The sequence below is a fragment of the Peromyscus leucopus genome, chromosome 23 (assembly GCF_004664715.2).
Source record: "Peromyscus leucopus breed LL Stock chromosome 23, UCI_PerLeu_2.1, whole genome shotgun sequence".
Taxonomy (NCBI): domain Eukaryota; kingdom Metazoa; phylum Chordata; class Mammalia; order Rodentia; family Cricetidae; genus Peromyscus; species Peromyscus leucopus.
Genome location: NC_051082.1, coordinates 772908 through 790960, shown reverse-complemented (window position 1 = coordinate 790960; position 18053 = coordinate 772908). Strand labels below are relative to the sequence as shown.

Sequence of the window (18053 nt, the reverse complement as noted above, 5' to 3'; positions counted from 1 at the left end):
GAAGTTTCCAGTTTTTATACACATACAATCAACAATTCTCTGTCCAAAGCAAGGTCACAAGGCTTGAATTCTTTCAGGGTCATAAAAGCAGATAAGAGTTTACACCAGGCAGTGACTATCAGGCTTTTCTTTATGACTCAAGGAGGGAGTGACTTGTAAAAGCCTCAGTGAACTCTTAAAGGGTATGGGGTCATGAGAGGGGGAGAGAGAGGGGAGCATGCGCTTAAATCAATTAGGGAAATCTAAGAAGGGAAAAGGGGGAATCTGTGTGTAATACTGCATTCCTAAGTGTGGTTAGACACTAAGCTGACTAATAAACCAAGGTGAAAGTAAAAGGAGTTAGGAATTGTTAGTTCAAGGTTAGCTTGGGGCAGCACTTTCCTATCTGCTGACAGGGTGAGCCCAGGGCACACTTGTTCCCTAATGAGATACTTTTGCCTGGACACTTAACCCTGACCAAATGCCCACCAATGAAGACAACTGCAGGAAAGTGGACCTCTAAGTTTATACTGGAGAGAGGAACAAAGACCTGGTTGTGGAAAACCGGTTTTGACTGTGTGACTGTTTTCACACACAGCTGGGGGATGTTATCCAAATACCCCAAATGTACAGGGGAAGTTGTGCCCAGTGATCAACCAGACTGTCAAAAGTTCTTGGGGAAAGAATCGAATGGGAGAGCTACAACAGCACACAGGAATTCACTGCAGGAATCAGCTAACACACTCAAGAGCCAGAGTCCCGGGCTCTGCTGGGTTAGCCTTGTCAGTGCCAGCTGAGTTCCTGCTTCATAGTTCTGCAGCTCACAGCAAATCCCAGCACTCAAGAGGCAGAGGCAGTTGACACCCCCGCCCCCGCCCACCCCCTGGGCAAGGTTCCTCTGTATAGCTTGGGAGCCTGTCCTGAAATTCACTCTGCAGAACAGGCTGGCCTCGAACTCACAGAAATCCGCTTGCCTCTGCCTCCCACTGTTGGGATTAAAGACGTGTGCCACCACCACCCGGCTATTAAATGTGTAGCCCAGGCTGGCCTCTAGCAGTCAATCTCTTAAGTTCAAGACTGTCTACAGGGCAAGTTCCAGGACAGCCAGTTTACACAGAGAAGCTCTGTCTCAAAAAACAAAACAAGAATGGGGGGGGGGCCCTGCGGCTGGGGTATAAAATAAATGAGTAAAAATAAATAAAATTTTTGAAGATATCAGTTGTATCAAAAATCAACTGTGAATATCCTATGATAGATCAGTGGCTGTATTTATCCATAAAGTCTGTGGTTTAAGAACACAGTGGGGCCTGGGGAAGCCCAGTGAGGATTGCTAGGGCCTCTGAGTCTGGTGTTTTCTCTTGGAAGGCTAGGCCTGTGAAATGGACATAAACTCCTTACCAAGATAGATCATTGTAAAAGTCACAAGAAAATATGAAAAATAAAGGATGGACTGTGAGATGAAAAAAAAGAAAGAAACAATGATAGGTCAGAGACATGGCTCAACATTTAAAGGGCACTGGTTACTGCTCCAGAGGACACAAGTTCAATTCCCAGCACCCACATAGTAGCTCACAACTGTCTATAACTCAGTCCAGGGGATCTGATGTCCTCTTCTGGCTTCCATAATGCAACACACACACACACACTGCACAGAAACAAGGAAAGAGATACCATGATAGATGAAGACCCCAATGGTAATAGGAAGAAGCAGAGTGCTAGAGAGGTCCCCAGAAATCCACAAAGCTACCTCCACAATAGACTACTGGCAATGGTCGAGAGAAAGCCCAAGCTGACCTACTCTGGTGATCGGATGGCCGAACACCCTAACTGTCTTGATAGAACTCTCATCCGGTGACTGATGGAAGCAGATGCAGAGATCCACGGCCAAGCCCCAGGTGGAGCTCCAGGAGTCCAATCGGCAAGAAAGAGGAGGGATTATATGAGCAAGAGATATTGAGACCATGACTGGAAAAAGCACAGGGACAAATAGCCAAACTAGTGGAAACACATGAACTGTGAACCAATGGCTGAGGAGCCCCCATGGAACTGGACCAGGCCCTAGGGATAAGTGAGACAGTTGATTAACTTGAACTATTTGGGAGGCCCCCAGGCAGTGGGACCAGGACCTGTCCTTGGTGCATGAGCTGGCTTTTTGGAACCTAGGGCCTATGCTAAGAAACTTTTCTCAGCCTTGGTGTAGGGAGGAGGGGATTGGACCTGCCTTGGCTTAGTCTACCAGGCTGGGCTGAATCCCCAGGGGAGACCTTGCCTTGGAGGAGATGGGAATGGGAGGTGGATTGGGGGGTGCTGTGGGATGGTCTGTATGGCAAATTGCTCTGATTGGTCAATAAATAAAACACTGATTGGCCAGTGGCTAGGCAGGAAGTATAGGCGGGACTAACAGAGAGGAAAATTGAAAGAACAGGAAGACGGAAGGAGTCACTGCCAGCCACCGCCATGACAAGCAGCATGTGAAGATGCCAGTAAGCCACGAGGCCACGTGGCAAGGTATAGATTTATGGAAATGGATTAATTTAAGCTATAAGAACAGTTAGCAAGAAGCCTGCCACGGCCATACAGTTTGTAAACAATATAAGTCTCTGTGTTTACTTGGTTGGGTCTGAGCGGCTGTGGGACTGGCAGGTGACAGAGATTTGTCTTGACTGTGGGCAAGGAAGGAAAACTCTAGCTGGGGGGGGGGCGGGGAGACTGGGGAGTGGGAGGAGGGAGGACAGAGGTATCCATAGCTGATATGTAAAATTAAATTAATTATAAAATAAAAATATTTTAAAAAAGGAGTTTGTTAGAAAACTGGCATTTCTAATTAAACATGCCTTTGAAAATCATTCCCTGGGCCCAATACACATGAAACACATTGAAACTATAACCTTCAGGCACTTTAAATGTCAGCGATCTTATTAAAGTTACTGAAAGAGTCAGGTGAACACCCACACAGCTACCTAGGCACTTATTCAGATGGAAAGCCAGCAAGCACATGGATGTAGCAAGAATTGTTAGAAGGTCCTATTAATAGAAACAAACCTGGATCCAGGTATTTGGGTGAATGTTGGAAGATCAGAGAAGCAGAACAAGCCGCAGCTTCCTCACCTCGACAGTCCTCAGCTGATCCTGTTTCCTCAGACTGGAAGCCTCTGAGTCCTCATCCAAATGGATCTCAGCTGAACTGCTGCTCGAAAGCCTGAAGCTTAACCAGCTAAAAGCTTCTAGTTCCTGGTTTTCACGCCTTATATATCTTTCTGCTTTCTGCCATAACTCCTGGGATTAAAGGCGTGAGTCACCATGCCTGGCTGTTTCCAATGTGGCCTTGAACTCACAGAGATCCAGAGGGATTTCAGCTTCTGGAGCTAGGATTAAAGGCGTGAGTGCCACCATTTTCTACCCTCTGTATCTAGTGGCTGTTCTGTCTCTGACCCCAGATAAGTTTATTAGGTTGCACAATATTTGGGGGAACACAATACCACCACACATGACCTCACTAAACTCACTCCTGACAGACAGTATTCAGGAGGATCTCTGTCTGGGTATAGGGAAAGAATCTGATCCTGTGAGAAAAAAAGTGATGTTAACTTGGGTTTAGGGCAATGAACAATCTGGATGGTTACAGGGAGGAGGCAAAAACAGGAACAAGGGACACAGCCTGGCGCAAGGGAAGTCAGGGCTGTGGTAGATCCAGATTAAAAAAAGGACTTGGGTAGGGGCTAGGGAGATGGCTCAGTGGTTAAGAACACTTAATGCAGCCTGGTGTGGTGGTGCACACAGATCTCTGAGTTTGAGGCCAGCCTGGTCTACAAAGTGAGTTCCAGGACAGCCAGTTACACAGAGAAACCCTGTCTAAAAAAAAAAAAAAAAAACAGAAAAAAGAACACTTAATACTCTTGCAGAGGATCTGGGTCCAGTTCCAGCACCCACACAGCAGCTCACAATTGTCTGCAGCTCTAGTTCTAAGGGATCTGACACACACTTCTGGTCTCTTCAGGCACTAGGCACACATGTTGTACAAAGGCATATGTGCAGGTAAACATTCATATATGTGAAATTTAAAAAAAAAAAGAAAAAAGCCTGGGGCAGAATGGTGGGAGGCTCTCTCATATCCAAGTTCCTAGAGTCAACAAGGGCCTGAAGAAGGCACCTGTGGCCTGTGTTGCTTTCTTGGGCTAGCCTAGGTCTCCTGAGTTAGAGGGATAGCTCAGTGGTTCCTATGTTGAAGCTATCAGAGAATTTGCATGGGTTAAAGTTATCCATTTATTTTTTTCTCAACATAAATAAAAAGTTTTATCATTTTTTTTATCTTTTTTAATACAGATTTTTTTTTCCCCAAAAAAACAGGCCCGCTTATGAGCACAGGTTAAGTGCTAAGTCTCCTTGACTATGTTCAGACAAGGACTCTCCCATCATTTAAGTTACTTTTTTTTAAGATTTATTTATTTATTATGTATACAGTGTTCTGTCTGCATGTGCACCTGCAGGCTAAAAGATGACACCAGATCTCATTACAGGTGGTTGTGAGCCACCATGTGGTTGCTGGGAATTGAACTCAGGACCTCTGGATCTGGAAGTCAGTGCTCTTAACCTCTGAGCCAACTCTTTAGCCCCCATTTAAGTTTACTTTATACTTGGTTGGTAGCTAATTATAAAACCATCTTGAAGACTAGTAGCCACAGAAACATCTTCAAGGCTGCCACCAACCTATTCCTGGACTCACCATAGTCTTTCTGCAGACATGAGATATAAAGCTAGGAGCACTTTAATCTGCAGTCACTGTAATGCTGACCGTGGTTTTTCATCACGCTCCTGAAGGCACCCTTCGGCTTTACCTGAGCTTATTTCCAAAGACCAGTTGGACGCCAGCAGTACAAACCAAGGGCCGTTACTTTTCAGGACTAAGCCACCATCTAGGCTGCCTGGCCCAAGATGACCACGGTGCTTGGGGGCGGGGGTTTCCGCTGGAACCCCCAAGAACTGTATCTTCCGCTTACACACAATGTTCATTTCAGCAGGACGCTCCCTTCAGGCGCTTGTTCCCATCTAGGCCGTCTTCAGCTTCTGCTCTTCCTGGGGAGAAAGGGAGCTCTGCATTGCTGTACCCTTACCTGCTGTCTGCAGGTCCCTTGCCCTACAACCGGGAGACAACAGGTGCCGTGCTCAGGAGGCCTTTCACATGGCATGAGGCTGCTTCCTGCCTGCCTCCCTTTCCTAGAGTGTGTGACAACATTACCAAGTAGAGGCTGGACTTGCAAAAGCCCCACCTGGGCCCAAAAGCACTCACCTTGACAGTCTTCTCCAGCTGAGACAAGGCTGTCTCGTAACGAGCAACCAGTGGCTGCAGGAGCTCCCTGGGGATCTCATGGCGTGCCAGCTCAGGCACCCCAGCTTCTGACACCATCTGGAGGAACTTCCTTTCCTAGAGGGAAGGGGTTTCCATGGGAAAGGGTCAGGACCAAGTGCATCTGCAGCAGCATGGATCTACCCACCACATCCGCTGAGAACTACATGGTCTTACCTGCACTTTCAAGAGAAGTGTGAAGGCCTGTCCTGTTTTTCCAGCTCGGGCTGTTCTCCCGACCCTGAAACCAAGCATGAGTGTATTCTGACAGTGGCCTTGGAGACCTAACAGGACAGCTGTTCTCTTGGCCACACTGCACACAAACCACTATGTAAGGTGATCCCACATATCATGACCAAAAGCTCATAAGCCCCCAAATGGCCACTGCTGACTAACCCTTCCTTACCTATGCACATAGGTCCTCAGGTACTGGGGGGCATCGTAGTTGATCACCAGCTCCACACCCTGCACATCAATGCCTCGAGCTGTAGCATCCGTGCTGATAAGGCTAACGAGACACAGGGTTAGTTCCAAGCCTCTCAGGAACCAACTACCCAGGAACTAGAGGGGCCCAGTAACACCCCAACTCTATATAGTCAGGTCCTGTTTGTTCTCCAGGTACTCACAGCTGGATCTTCCCCTGTTCAAACTGCTTCAAGATTTTCTTCCTTTGGCCAGGCCCATAGCGGGAGGAGAATTCAGCCACACTCACACCCCCAAAAGCTTGTGCTAACAGGAAGAGCCTGGGTAGGGAAGAAACAGAAGCCAGATGGTGCCAAGGTCTAGTCTGCATTGGCTACACCCACCTTGGTCCAACTTACCTGTGGGAATTCTCTCGAGAGTTAGTGAAGCAAAGGGCCCTTGAGAAGTTCATCCCAAGGACTAGGTGTAAGACAATGAGTGGCTTCGAGCTCAGTCGACAGGACACATAGTGGTGCTGTGGGAAATGGACAGCAGGGTGCTAGCCAGAAGCCCTGGGCCTAGCCACCAACCTGCCCCACATGCCCTACTTGCTCACCGTGAGCCCCACGGGGAAGGTGTACTTCCCCTCCAAGTTTCCATCCACCTCAACTGTGTCTTTAGGGCCAATGTGTCCCAGCCTTGTGGAGAAAAGCCTTGGCTGGTAGAGGCCAAGCCGCTGCAGCTTCTCAGGGTTCTGGGTCAGTGTGGCTGAGAAGAGCAGCTTCTGGAGAGGCATCTGGGGAGAGCAAGTGCTGGAAAATGACGAGCACGTCAGCAGGGCGAAGGGCTTATTTTGACTCCTATTTTAGGGCCAGCAAGGGGACCTAAGAAAGGGACCACCAGGGTACCTGGCAGTAGTCACAGCCTGGGGCTGTGTCCTCTGGAGCAGGGCACAGGAGCCTGAGGGGCCTTCACTGTAGAAGGCTGCTGCCACCACTCGGGGCAGCCAGCACTGGTGCATGCTGTCTATCATGCGGTCAGCCTCATCGATGATCTACAGGAGACAGGGAGCAAAGGCCAACTGAAGACTCCCTGCTGAGATCACCCCAGCTCAAGAGCTCAGGTGTCCAGAAGGTGGCCTACCAGGAATCGGAGCTGCTGGAGGCTGAATCCTGGGGTCTGGTCAATGTGGTCCACCAGGCGGCCAGGTGTGGCCACCACAATGTCAGCCAGGCAACGGTAACCATCTACTCTACAAACCAGAAAGACTCAAAGAAAGGAAACGCCTCAGAGGGCCATTTATAGCAAAGCCTCACATGTAAAGCACCAACCCCACCCTAGCCAAAGGACACCAGCTGGGCTGGGGAAGGACCTCCTGAAGAGCCACCACCCGGCACACCTACGTCTTCTGGACAAGGCTCTCCTGCTCCTTGGCCAGTGACTTCTGTCCAGTCACCAAAGCAACCCGCAGAGGTGTGGTGTCCGTGTAGATGTTGAATACTTTGCACACCTGCAAAAGGAATCTGTCACTGGCCTAAGATAGATGGTGGCCCCTGCTACCGTGAAAACTCTTGAATTTAATACAGGTGGTCCAGGGGTAAGTACCACATACATCCAACGGGGTAACGAAGACAGGGGAAACAGAGTTCTGGATGCAGGGCCGTCCTACCTGTTGGGCCAGCTCCTTAGTGGGAAGCACAACCAGTGCACGGATGTGGCAGACCACTCGATGCAACAGAGCCTGCAGGGACAGAGGTCACCTGTGCTACCAGGACCCTCCCTGTTGTAACAGCTCTGGCTAGAAGCTGTACTCTTATACTCACCTGTACCACGGGGATGACAAAGGCCAGTGTTTTCCCACTGCCCGTTGGGGCAGAAACACAGAGGTCGCTAGGTTGATAGCCACCTCTGCCTACCAGAAACCCACTGTCTGCACTCTCCAGGAGGGCAGGAATCACAGCTGCCTGGACTGGAAGGAAGGAAAGGCACAGGTCAACTCTATGCCAGAATATACCACTTCACCCAGGCGTCCTAGTCAAAGACAGCAGCAGGACTGTTTAAGACCTAAGCTCATCGTTAGGAACCCGAGCAGAAGTTCACTGGTCTGGTGTGCAGTAGGGGCCCCTCAACCACAGCTCTTACACTGGAGCTCTGACAGCCCAGGGATGGCTGCCTCGAGGAGTTCACCCCATCATCTGCCCAGGGCTGCAGTACCTGGAAAATAGGAAGAGATGCCATTAGCCCTCAGCTGCTTCTGCAAGTCAGGGTGAACCTCAGGGATGTCCTCGATAGGAGTAAGATCCTCAGTGACACTCTTCTTGACACAGCTTGGCTCTGCCAGCCATGCCGGCAGGAAAGGCTGGACCTAAAAGAGAAAAACCACAGGAGTTCCTCAGAGCCCTCCAGGCTCGTGGAGCAACATTAGGAACCTGGAGCTACCGAAGAGACCCTAACAGCAGCTTCTGGAGAGGCATCTGGTGAGAGCAAGTGCTGGAAAAGGGAACGTTAACAGGGTGAAGAGCATATTATCAGGACAAGTTTCCTCAAGCCACCCTGACTCCTATTTTAGGGCCAGCAAGGGGAGCTGAAAGTAAACAACAAGCACCATGGAGCAGTCAACCCTGATGCAAGAGCTGACTTAGTCTCTCCTCAACCCTTCACCACCACCCATTCTTGCAGCCTTCGGACAAGACACCCAGGCCAGCAATTGCCTCCCTGCACACAGAAATGATGTTGTCTACGTGGGGCCGCCAGGCACACCACAGGGCTTATCCCAATAGCTCTTACACGACTTTGGATTTCAGTTTCAAGAGCGTCCACACATACCCACAGGAACTCTCTCGCTATTCTGTAGTTAGGGGTCACGTAATGGCAAAAACAAACAAAACAAGACCCACAAACATACAAAAAACCTCCCCGATAAGACTGATGAGTAGCAAGTGGACGGCCAGACTCACCTTCGGTGTCTTTCTCCTAGCAAAGTCCCCCAGCACAGGGCCTGGAGCCAGGGATCTCGGGGCCTGCTCTGGGGGCCTCTCATCTGAGTCCTCTGCGCCGGCATTGAGCTCCCCAGGCGCCTCCTCGCCTCTCCCTGAGCGACACAACACAGTGTAGAGAACATCAACCCCGCAGCGCACCCAGGAAAAGCCTCCACGCCCCGTCCACATCTCGGACGCACAGCCCACCTGCATCCGCGTTGTGGTCCGTTTTCTGCCGCTTCGCTCTAGGAGCCTCCGGGCTCTGAACCACCGAGCCGCTTACCCCACGCCGCCGCCGGGGCCGCCGCCGCCGCCGCCGCTTGCCTGCCGCTTCCGCGGCCACCTCGGCGGACTCAGGCTTCGGCTCCCGCTGCTGCCGCTCACGGGCTCGGTTCTGCAGCCGCTCGAGCAGCACTCGCGCCCGGCTGCCCGCCTCTGCCTCTGCATCCCCCAGCTCGGAAGCCTCCGGGCCCGCGTACCGCGCAACATGGAACAGCGCCATAGTCACACACGCTGTCGCTCCTCGGCGCTCCTTGATGACGCGGCAGGGGGCGGACCTATCAGACGCTGGTGACGTCACAGGCGCGACTAAGCTGGGCTCAGGCATCCGTTCTCCGGAGCCGCTAAGCAGCCACATGGACCGCCACCCGTCTTCGGCGGGCTCCCGAGGGGAGCTTGGCCGTCTACTGCAGGCGGTCCTAACGAGCCGTGGCCAGGCCAACGCGGTGTTTGACATCCTGGCGGTGCTTCAGGTGAGCGGCGGGGGCGGACTTGGGGCGGCAAGTGGGAGTCACAACGGTGCCCAGCGTCACCCTGTCTGGCCTTCCGCCTCAGTCCGAGGACCCTGAGGAGATCCAGGAAGGAGTGCGCACATGCAGCCGACTCTTCGGCACCCTGCTGGAGCGGGAAGAGCTGTTCGTGGGCTCGCTGCCACACGAGGACACGGTCCTGGCAGGTGAGTGACTCAGAGGGTCTTGGGGTGCTCTCCGCCAGCCCGCCCCAATGGGACGCCTTGTCAACACCAGGAGGAGCACCCCAAGCCAGGGCCCTGTCATAGACTATATGGTTGGTGTAGGAGGACTCAGTTCACTGTGGCTCAGGAAGGGAGATCCGTGTACTTGCCAGGTCTACATGAAGTCGTATACTTAGCAGCTTTGTTTCCCCGCTTCGTGTTTTAATTGTGCCACTTCCAAAGTGTCACTGTCCTAGTGCTTGGGAGATCCAGATTCTGAGGCAAAGTGAGAGGAACTGTGTCTCAATACCTACTCCCACTTGGCAGAGCTCAGAAATTGTCTTTTCCAAGGCCTGGTTTGGGTGCAGGTTTACAGCTGTGAAAATGGGAGACAATGGTAAGGTGAGGCTGGGTTTAGGACTTTGGTCTGGCTTGGCACACGTGAACATCCGTGGGAGTTAGCTCTCCTCTGTCCTCAGGATCCCAGGGAGCCACACACAAATACCAAGTGTGGATGAGACACCGCTATCACAGCTGCTGTAACCGCCTGGAGGAGCTCCTGACCCACCCCTCCTTCCAGGTCAAGGTGAGTCTTGAAGCCCTTGACCCCGCTTCTCCCCTCATCTCTAAAGTACTTCACAAAGCCCAGGTAGGGACTGTTGATGTGAACATCTGCTTCCTTGTCTAAGAGAAGCTTTTCTACCTAGACTTTTGTCTTCCACACAGCTGTTTCACTGTGTGGTGTGATTCAGCTGGCCCTTAAGACGTGGAGTCTGCAATCCCAGTTCTGGGCACCGTATCTGCTTCCTTTATTGTCATGTTTGGTGTGGTGTCTCCAAAACTGCATGACAAGAGGGCAGTTAGGTGACCGCCCTCTGCAAACCCACCTTGTGCGCACACTGCTGGAGTGGTGTCTGCTCCGCCCATGACATGGTCCCTTCTTTTTATTTATTTACTATTTTTTTGGTCCTGGCATGATAGGACTGTGGACGACCTGGGAATTGAACCCGGTTCCTCTGAAACATCAGTCAGTGTTCTTAACCACTGAGCCACCTCTCTCCTCTCCATGTGACCCCTATCCCTTTCCTTATCAGAGTTCACATACAATGGCAGAAAGCACCACCTCCTTTAAGCCCTGTAGCCCAAGGTCATGGGCGGAGGGAACACCACTACACACCTCAGGCCAAATTCTGTTACAAGTTCTGTCCCAAGTTAACAAGAGCATGTCACTGTCACCATCATCACATACATAGAACATGGAGCAAGATAAGATGGGGGTCTCCTTTCTCTCCTGCTTCTTGGCCCAGGCCTCAGCCTGGTTGAGAGAGACCCTCAGGCTAGATGAGCTTTGGGAGGCCATCTGGAGGATGGGGACATCACGGTCACTCTTCTCTGCTTCCCAGGAGCTGGCCCTCAAGACACTCATGAAGTTTGTGCAGCTGGAAGGAGCGAAGCCCCTGGAGAAGCCCCAGTGGGAAAGTCACTACCTCTTCCCCCGCACACTCTTCAGGGTGAGGCCTTGGTGGGACCTGGAGGGTTGTGGTGGCCACAGCCTAAGATGGTTCCACGGGCTAACTGTCTGAACAGATAGCTGGGGATATTATGTTCCGGTCTTGCCTTGACCTGGGAGCTAAGCAGGGCTTACTGCTTTCTGGTCTCTGTCTTGTGAGTTGGAGAGGAAATGGCAGGCAGCCGGGTGGTGTGGGGCTTGGCGGGTTGTGACACTCTTCTTGGCCATGCTAGGATCACTCCGTGGGAGAGAGTCATTCACCCAACTCTGTCCCCAGGCAGTGGTAGGAGGCCTGCTCACCCCCGAGGATGACCACAGCCTGCTTATCTCCCAGTTCTGTGAGTACTTGGAATATGATGACATCCGGTACCACACAATGCAGGTGGCCACAAGCATCGTGGCCCGAGCCACCAGCCAGCAACCTGAGGTAAACAGCTGGGTCCCATCACCATCCTGTGTCCTAGTACCTCAGGGAGGCAAGGAGACGGCAGCAGCCTGGACAGCTGCTCAGGCTAGGCTTCCTACAGGTGACACTCACGTTCTGGAACAATGCCTTCATGTTGTTGTCTGCCGTGAACCTGCCGCTCAAAGAGCATGACCTCCTCACCAACTTCTATGTGAAGCATACACGTGAGTTCTGGGCAGGTTAAAGCCCCCTGGAGCCTGCCCGCTGGTAGGGGGGCTCCTGAACAGAGTCCAGACCAGTCAGCCTGGCCAGCTACTGTCTCCCCCTCTTGCAAGTTGGTGACCCCTTTTTGCTGTAATTACAGAGACATCGGACAAGTGGAAGGTCGTTCACTTGAAGGTGAGATGCTTTCCGTGGCATGGCCTTTTCCTCTCTGGGTAGATTATAGGCAATAGCTGTACTCCACTGTCTCAAGTGATGACACTTATGTGTCATTGTAACCAGCTTCAGACCCGAGTTCCTGTGCCCTCTGTTGCTTGTGCTGAGACATGGCATCACAGTCTGGCATGGGCTGTCCGGGTCAGAGGCGCACAGTTGACTGCAGAAGGGCCGGGTGGACTGGGGTGTGTCGGGATACATGTGCTGCCCGGTCCCATTGCAGGAGCACAGAAAAGCTTTCCAGGAGATGTGGCTTGGCTTCCTCAAGCACAAGGTAGGGTCTGGTGGGTGGAAGCACCCGATTTGGGAGTGGGGAGTGGGGGAAAGGAGAATAGCTCCATGACTGCCACAATCTCTACAGCTGCCCCTCAGCCTCTACAAGAAGGTGCTGGTGGCTATGCATGACTCCATCCTGCCCCACCTGGCTCAGCCCACCCTCATGATTGACTTCCTCACAAGTGCCTGTGACGTGGGTGAGTAGGACTTCCACCCAGGCGGTTTGGCAAGGGCGCTCACTGTGCATGGGTCCGGCTGCCATCTCCTGCCTGTGCATGGGTCGGGCTGCCATCTCCTGCCTGTGCATGGGTCGGGCTGCCATCTCCTTCCTGAAAGACCCGAGCTAAACTCCATTGACCTTCCTGCATGTGGCCTTAGGTAGTCACCCTGTAGACTGGCCACCTGCAGCTCTGCCCATCCTTCCCTTCCCTGCTCAGGCCCAGGGTGAGCAAGGTGTAGCCTCGTGTCTTCGTGTTTCTGCAGGCGGTGCCATCAGCCTCCTGGCCTTGAACGGGCTTTTCATCCTAATCCACAAGCATAACCTGTGAGTGTCGGATGGTCCCACACTGGTCTGCTCTCGTTTCTCTCAAGGGCCTGCATTGCTCACCCGGGGGAAGTTAATGCAGAAGAGGTGCGAGGGGGAGCTTTGGTTGCCTGGGGTTCTGTCCCTCTAACCAGCTCACCTGTATCCTCTCTGGTCGCCCCTCAGGGAATACCCTGATTTCTACCAAAAGCTCTATGGCCTCCTGGATCCATCCATCTTTCATGTCAAGTACAGAGCCCGTTTCTTTCACTTAGCCGACCTCTTCCTTTCCTCCTCGTGAGTGTTGGGGGTGTCCAGCTCCATGGTCTGTGGGGGCTGTAGTGCTGGTTGGGGAGGAGGTGGAAGGATGGTTGGGGACCTATTTTCTCACACCTCTTGTCCTCCCAGTCACCTCCCCGCCTACCTGGTGGCTGCCTTTGCCAAACGCCTGGCCCGGCTGGCCCTCACAGCGCCTCCCGAAGCCCTGCTCATGGTCCTGCCCTTCATCTGCAACCTGTTGCGTAGACACCCTGCCTGCCGAGTTATGGTGCACCGCCCACAGGGCCCTGGTGAGCAGGAGTGGCTGGGCATGGTGGCACACCCTGGCAGGAATCATATCTGGCTCCTGTGACACCGGAGGCCAGGTGGCTAATGGAGTCTTGATCCTGTTTGTAGAGCTAGATGCTGATCCTTACGACCCAGTGGAGAAGGACCCAGCCAAGAGCCATGCCTTGGAGAGCTGCCTGTGGGAGCTGCAGGTGAGTCACCTTCCTGTGCAGATTCTGGAAGGCGTTTGAGTCTCCACTGACACATCTCCAGCAGCCCCCCGGGATCTTGGTCACACAGGGCACCGTGCCAGGGTGTGCCAAGGTACTCAGTTACTGGCAGCCCCACATTGGCTCAGGACTTCAGGCTCCGTCCCAAGGTCCTGCTGGTATGTCATGAAGTTCCTGTTGACATCACTGTGTGCTACTCCTAGACCCTCCAGCAGCACTACCACCCTGAGGTGTCCAGAGCTGCCGGCGTCATCAACCATGTGCTGTCTGTCCCCGAGGTCAGCATTGCGCCACTCCTGGAACTTACTGCATATGAGGTGAGGGCCGTGCACAGGGCTGTTGGGGTGCCCGCCACAGGGACCACTGCGTCCAGCCCAAAGCCACTGTGTCCTTTGCAGATCTTTGAGCAGGACCTGAAGAAGAAGGCAGCTGGGTCAGTGCCCCTGGAGTTCATCCCCGCTAAAGGCCTGCTGGGCCAACAGAACGACCTCTGCGCCCAGCTCTTCACTCTCAGCTGACCTGACTCTTGCCTCATCTCCTAAGAATTTTCTTTTCGGGTCTGAGACAGGATCTCACTATGTAGCCCAGGCTGGCCTGTAACTTGTGGTCCTCCTGCCTCAGCGTCCCCAGTGTTGAGGTTACAAGGGTGCACCACCATGCCTGGGTTCAAATAAATGGTTTTTTAAGGGAGTCTGTCTGGTCAGTTGGGTCTTGGGCAGGGCTGGGGAGAGGGGGCCTGTCAGAGTCCTCTGCCTTTCCCGTAGACTGGAGGACAGGACGGAGGGCCTGGATACTTCACAGGGATCCTGGCGGCGGCACAGGAGCACTAGGCCCACTCTGTGCTGGGGCAGCACTGCTGTATCCAGCTGTGCTTAGTTTAGACTCAGGTGAGGCGGGGTACCCAAGTGGTGTGCTGGGACACAGATCTCCCCCCATCCTGTGGGCTGCTGGAAGTTAGTAGCTCGTCTACCTACTCTTTACCACAAATAGCCTGGTTTCCAGTGAGGTCAAGGACCCTCAGTTTCATCTCGGGGTTCAAAGAGAGATGTCTTGGAGCTGTGGTCTGCAAGCAGATGAGTATACGCCGTGTCTGCTCCCAGTTTGGCTGTCTGGATTCTGTGTGAACCCATTTGCAATGGGTTGGCCAACAGGCCCTACTGTGCATGGCCTACAAGAGGATTCGAAGAAAATGATGGTGGGTGGATTTGTCTGCCACCCAAATGATTGGGGGACACAAGGCTGGCTTCCATCCCCTTAGCCACACTGCTCTCCTCTAGTCAGTCTGGTTCCTGCCTGAGGATATTTCTGCTGGTCACATTATTTCCTTAAGTTACCCCATTATTCAAGCTCCACTTGAATGTGGCCTTGGGGGTACCCTACAGGTGGACTAGGCTGGGAGGGTGAGATGGTTGGGATCAGCAGAAGGACCCTGGAAGCTCCATGGAGTGCCTAGAACTCTGAGGGCCAAGCTTCTGAGGATCACATAGAAAGAAATGGGAGTGAGCAAGCTGCCTTAGGATGGGGCAGCTACTTATATTAACGACTACAGTTGTATGTGAGCATCCCTATTAATTAGTTCTTGTGGGCACCGTGCATAACACGGTTGGGTCAGGCTCTTTATGGCAACCTCACATGTTGCTTGCTTGCAGGGAAAGGCCTGTAGTGGTGTCTACACAGGTGAGAACATACACCACTCACTGACTGGCCCTAGGTATTGGGCAGTCCCTTACCAGGCAGGTTAACTTTTACATGTATTCTATCATCCATGCTTGTGTCAAGTTGACATAAAACTAGCCAGGACAGCTGACTTCTTGTCAACTTGACTGACACAAACGCATCACTGTTAAGCCACGACCCTTCCTTTCTTGTTCATTCCCAAGATTACACATTAATAAAAACACCACAATGGACATTTTACAAACTTAGAAATTCCTGCAGCTATACAAATTTAAACACGTTAAAAGTTGTCTTTTTTAAAATATCCGGTCTTGACAGGTGGTGGTGGTGCTCCGCTTTTAACCCCATCGGAGGTTGAGACCAGCCTGATCTACAGAGGGAGTTCTCTAGGACAGCCAGAGGTCCACAGAAACCCGTCTAGAAAAACAAAACAAAATCTAGTCTCTTTTAAAATTCAAACTCTGTGAAACTCCAAAACCTCTTTTAAAAAAAAATTTGGGGGGGTTCCTGCAAAGTCAAAAACAAGCACTTTAAAAAAATATTTAAATAACATTTTTTCATTTATTTTACATACCAACCGCAGTTTCCCCTTCCTCCCCTCCTCCCAGTCTCCCCTCTCCCCCTCTCCCTCCCCTCTTCCCATCCATCCCTCCTCCCCTTCCACTCTCCCTCCACTCAGAAAGGGGCAGGCCTCCTGGGCTTGAGCAAAGCATGGCACATCTAGGTCGAGGCAGGGCTGAGCTCCCCCTTGTGTCAAGGCTGGACAAGATAATCCAGCATGGGGAACAGGTTCCCCAAAGCCAGCTAGGATCCAGGGACAGATCCTGATCTCACTGCTATGAGCCTTACAAAGAGATCAAGCTACACAACTGTCACACACGTGCAGAGGGCCTAGGTTGGTTCCATGGAGGCTCCTTAACTGTTGGTTCAGAGTCCATGAGCTCTCATAAGCTCAGGTCAGCTGTCTCTATGGGTTCCACTGTCATGGCGAAACGCCAGGCTACAGAATGGGAAAAGATCTTCACCAACCCCACATCTGATCACAGCCCATAGAGGGCTGATCTCCAAAATATATAAAAAACTCAAGAAATTAGACATCGAAATACCAAATAACCCAATTAAAAACAAGTTCTTTCTTCAAGAGGGAAGGACCAGGGCACAGTCACAATCTGAACAAAGTAAAACCAAACTCCAACAGTATAAATAACTCAGTGTCCATCTAGTATTTAGAAGTCACACTCAGACTCCACCAAAACGCTTGGGTCACTTCTCCAGCTCCACCCTCTGCAGCACACACAGCTTGTCTTCTAGGCTCAGGCTGGCTCCGCTCCACACAGCTGCTGGTCTGTGGTTATCACACAGTACTGTCGCCCCCAAAATGCTGGGGTTTCCTGCTACAACTGGACTGCATTTTCACTAATAGTCTCCCCTGGGCTCTCTTCAGGGACTCCAGTTCTGCCACACAGTGCCAAGCCTCATTTGCTCTCCATGACCCCTTCAGATCTTCAAAACCAGCACCATCTGGGTTTCTCTACACTACAAGTTCAGCTATCAGCATGAAATACAACTTTGGCGGCTTCTGGGACACAGCTTTTGTGTGCTGACCCCGAGGAAACCCTTCCCAGAAGACTTCACCTCAGGGATGCTGGTCTCTATTAATCACTGCTGATTCTTCAGCCCCAGCTGAGCAGCATCCATTGTCCCAGCAAAGCAAAGGTTTCACTTCAGTGGTTCTGGTCTCCTGTTAATCACAGCTGATTCTTCAGCCCAGCTGACCAGATACCACAGATGCTTCATACAAATGGTCCAGTAGGGTCTTTGCTTCTCTCTGAAACATCACGAGCCAGGCCTCCATCATCCGCACTGCTCTCAACATTCTTATCTTCCAAGCTCCTCATAACAGCTCACTGAGCTCTCAACACTCAGTGGCTTTTCTAGTCCAATGTTCCAAAGCAGCGTGGTCAAGTCTGTCACAGCAATACCAGGTAATATCCTGGTACCAACTTGTCTTGGGCTTTCTGTTGCTGTGATGAAACACTCTGATCAAGGCACTTGGGGAGAAAAGGGTTTATTTGGCTTATACTTCTGTATCACTCACTGTCCATCCCTGAAGGAAGTCAAGACAGGAACTCAAACAGGGTAAGACCCTGGACGCAGGAGCTGATGCAGAGGCCTTGGAAGAGTGCTGCTTGCTGGCTTGTTCCCCATGGCTTGCTCAGCCTGTTTTCTTAGAGAACCCAGGACCACCAGCCCAGGGATGGCACTGCCCACAATGAGCTGGGCCCTTAACCATCCATCACTAATTAAGAAAATGCTGTACAGGCTTGCCTACCTACAGCTTGATCTTACAGAAGTGTTTTTTTCAACTGAGGCGCCCTCCTCTCTGACAGACTCCCACATAAAATGAGGCCCAATCTCAAAAAGAAAAAAGCCAAATGTGGTGGGTCACACCTACGATCCCAGCGCTCAGAAGGTTGAAGCAGGAGGATTGGCATGAGTTCAAGACCAAGATGGGCTGTAGGGTGAGACCTTGTTTCACTAAAGAAATTAAAAATAAAGATCCAGGGGGCTAGAGAGATGGCTCAGCGATTAAGAGCACTGACTGCTCTTCCAGAGACCCGGGTTCAATTCCTAGCACCCACATGGCAGCTAACAACTGTCTGTAACTCCATCTGACACCTCCATACAGACACACATGCAGGCAAAAACACTCATGCAAATAAAAAAATAAAAATTATTAAAAAAAACAGATCCAGGTGTTACAAAGTGGTCTGTAGAAGGGATAAAACCTA

At 51.8% G+C, this 18053-nt stretch overlaps 2 protein-coding genes across 2 annotated transcripts; one reads left to right on the top strand and one right to left on the bottom strand.

Annotated features, from left to right (window-relative positions):
• Positions 1–4510: 4510 nt before the first annotated feature.
• Ddx51 (DEAD-box helicase 51) lies at positions 4511–9224 on the bottom strand. Its single transcript, XM_028857031.2, has 15 exons — positions 8911–9224; positions 8683–8816; positions 7940–8090; positions 7549–7694; positions 7395–7466; positions 7129–7235; positions 6869–6977; positions 6634–6779; positions 6342–6537; positions 6145–6260; positions 5950–6066; positions 5730–5831; positions 5501–5564; positions 5267–5401; positions 4511–5052 (listed from the first exon to the last, which is right to left on the bottom strand). The coding sequence occupies exons 1-15, from the start codon at positions 9203–9205 to the stop codon at positions 5026–5028; spliced, it is 1917 nt and encodes a 638-aa protein (XP_028712864.1). The 5' UTR covers positions 9206–9224; the 3' UTR covers positions 4511–5025.
• Positions 9225–9281: 57 nt separating this feature from the next.
• On the top strand, positions 9282–14274 carry Noc4l (nucleolar complex associated 4 homolog). The gene is made up of 15 exons (XM_028857032.2): positions 9282–9455; positions 9538–9658; positions 10135–10241; positions 11059–11166; positions 11443–11592; positions 11693–11795; positions 11936–11970; positions 12233–12283; positions 12371–12482; positions 12769–12829; positions 12995–13105; positions 13217–13377; positions 13484–13566; positions 13788–13901; positions 13983–14274. The coding sequence occupies exons 1-15, from the start codon at positions 9339–9341 to the stop codon at positions 14100–14102; spliced, it is 1554 nt and encodes a 517-aa protein (XP_028712865.1). The 5' UTR covers positions 9282–9338; the 3' UTR covers positions 14103–14274.
• The last annotated feature ends 3779 nt before the right edge of the window (positions 14275–18053 follow it).

Bases quoted from the DNA above. Each gene is read 5' to 3' on its own strand.
- Ddx51 (XM_028857031.2), bottom strand. From the start codon at position 9,205: ATGGCGCTGTTCCATGTTGCGCGGTACGCGGGCCCGGAGGCTTCCGAG. The intron at 8,817-8,910 runs GTGGGCTGTGCG...TGTGTCGCTCAG, and splicing joins GGACCACAACGCGGATGCAG to GGAGAGGCGAGGAGGCGCCT. The intron at 5,053-5,266 runs GTGAGTGCTTTT...CTTTCTCCCCAG, and splicing joins AGCTGGAGAAGACTGTCAAG to GAAGAGCAGAAGCTGAAGAC.
- Noc4l (XM_028857032.2), top strand. From the start codon at position 9,339: ATGGACCGCCACCCGTCTTCGGCGGGCTCCCGAGGGGAGCTTGGCCGT. The intron at 13,106-13,216 runs GTGAGTGTTGGG...TTGTCCTCCCAG, and splicing joins GACCTCTTCCTTTCCTCCTC to TCACCTCCCCGCCTACCTGG. The intron at 13,902-13,982 runs GTGAGGGCCGTG...TGTCCTTTGCAG, and splicing joins TGGAACTTACTGCATATGAG to ATCTTTGAGCAGGACCTGAA.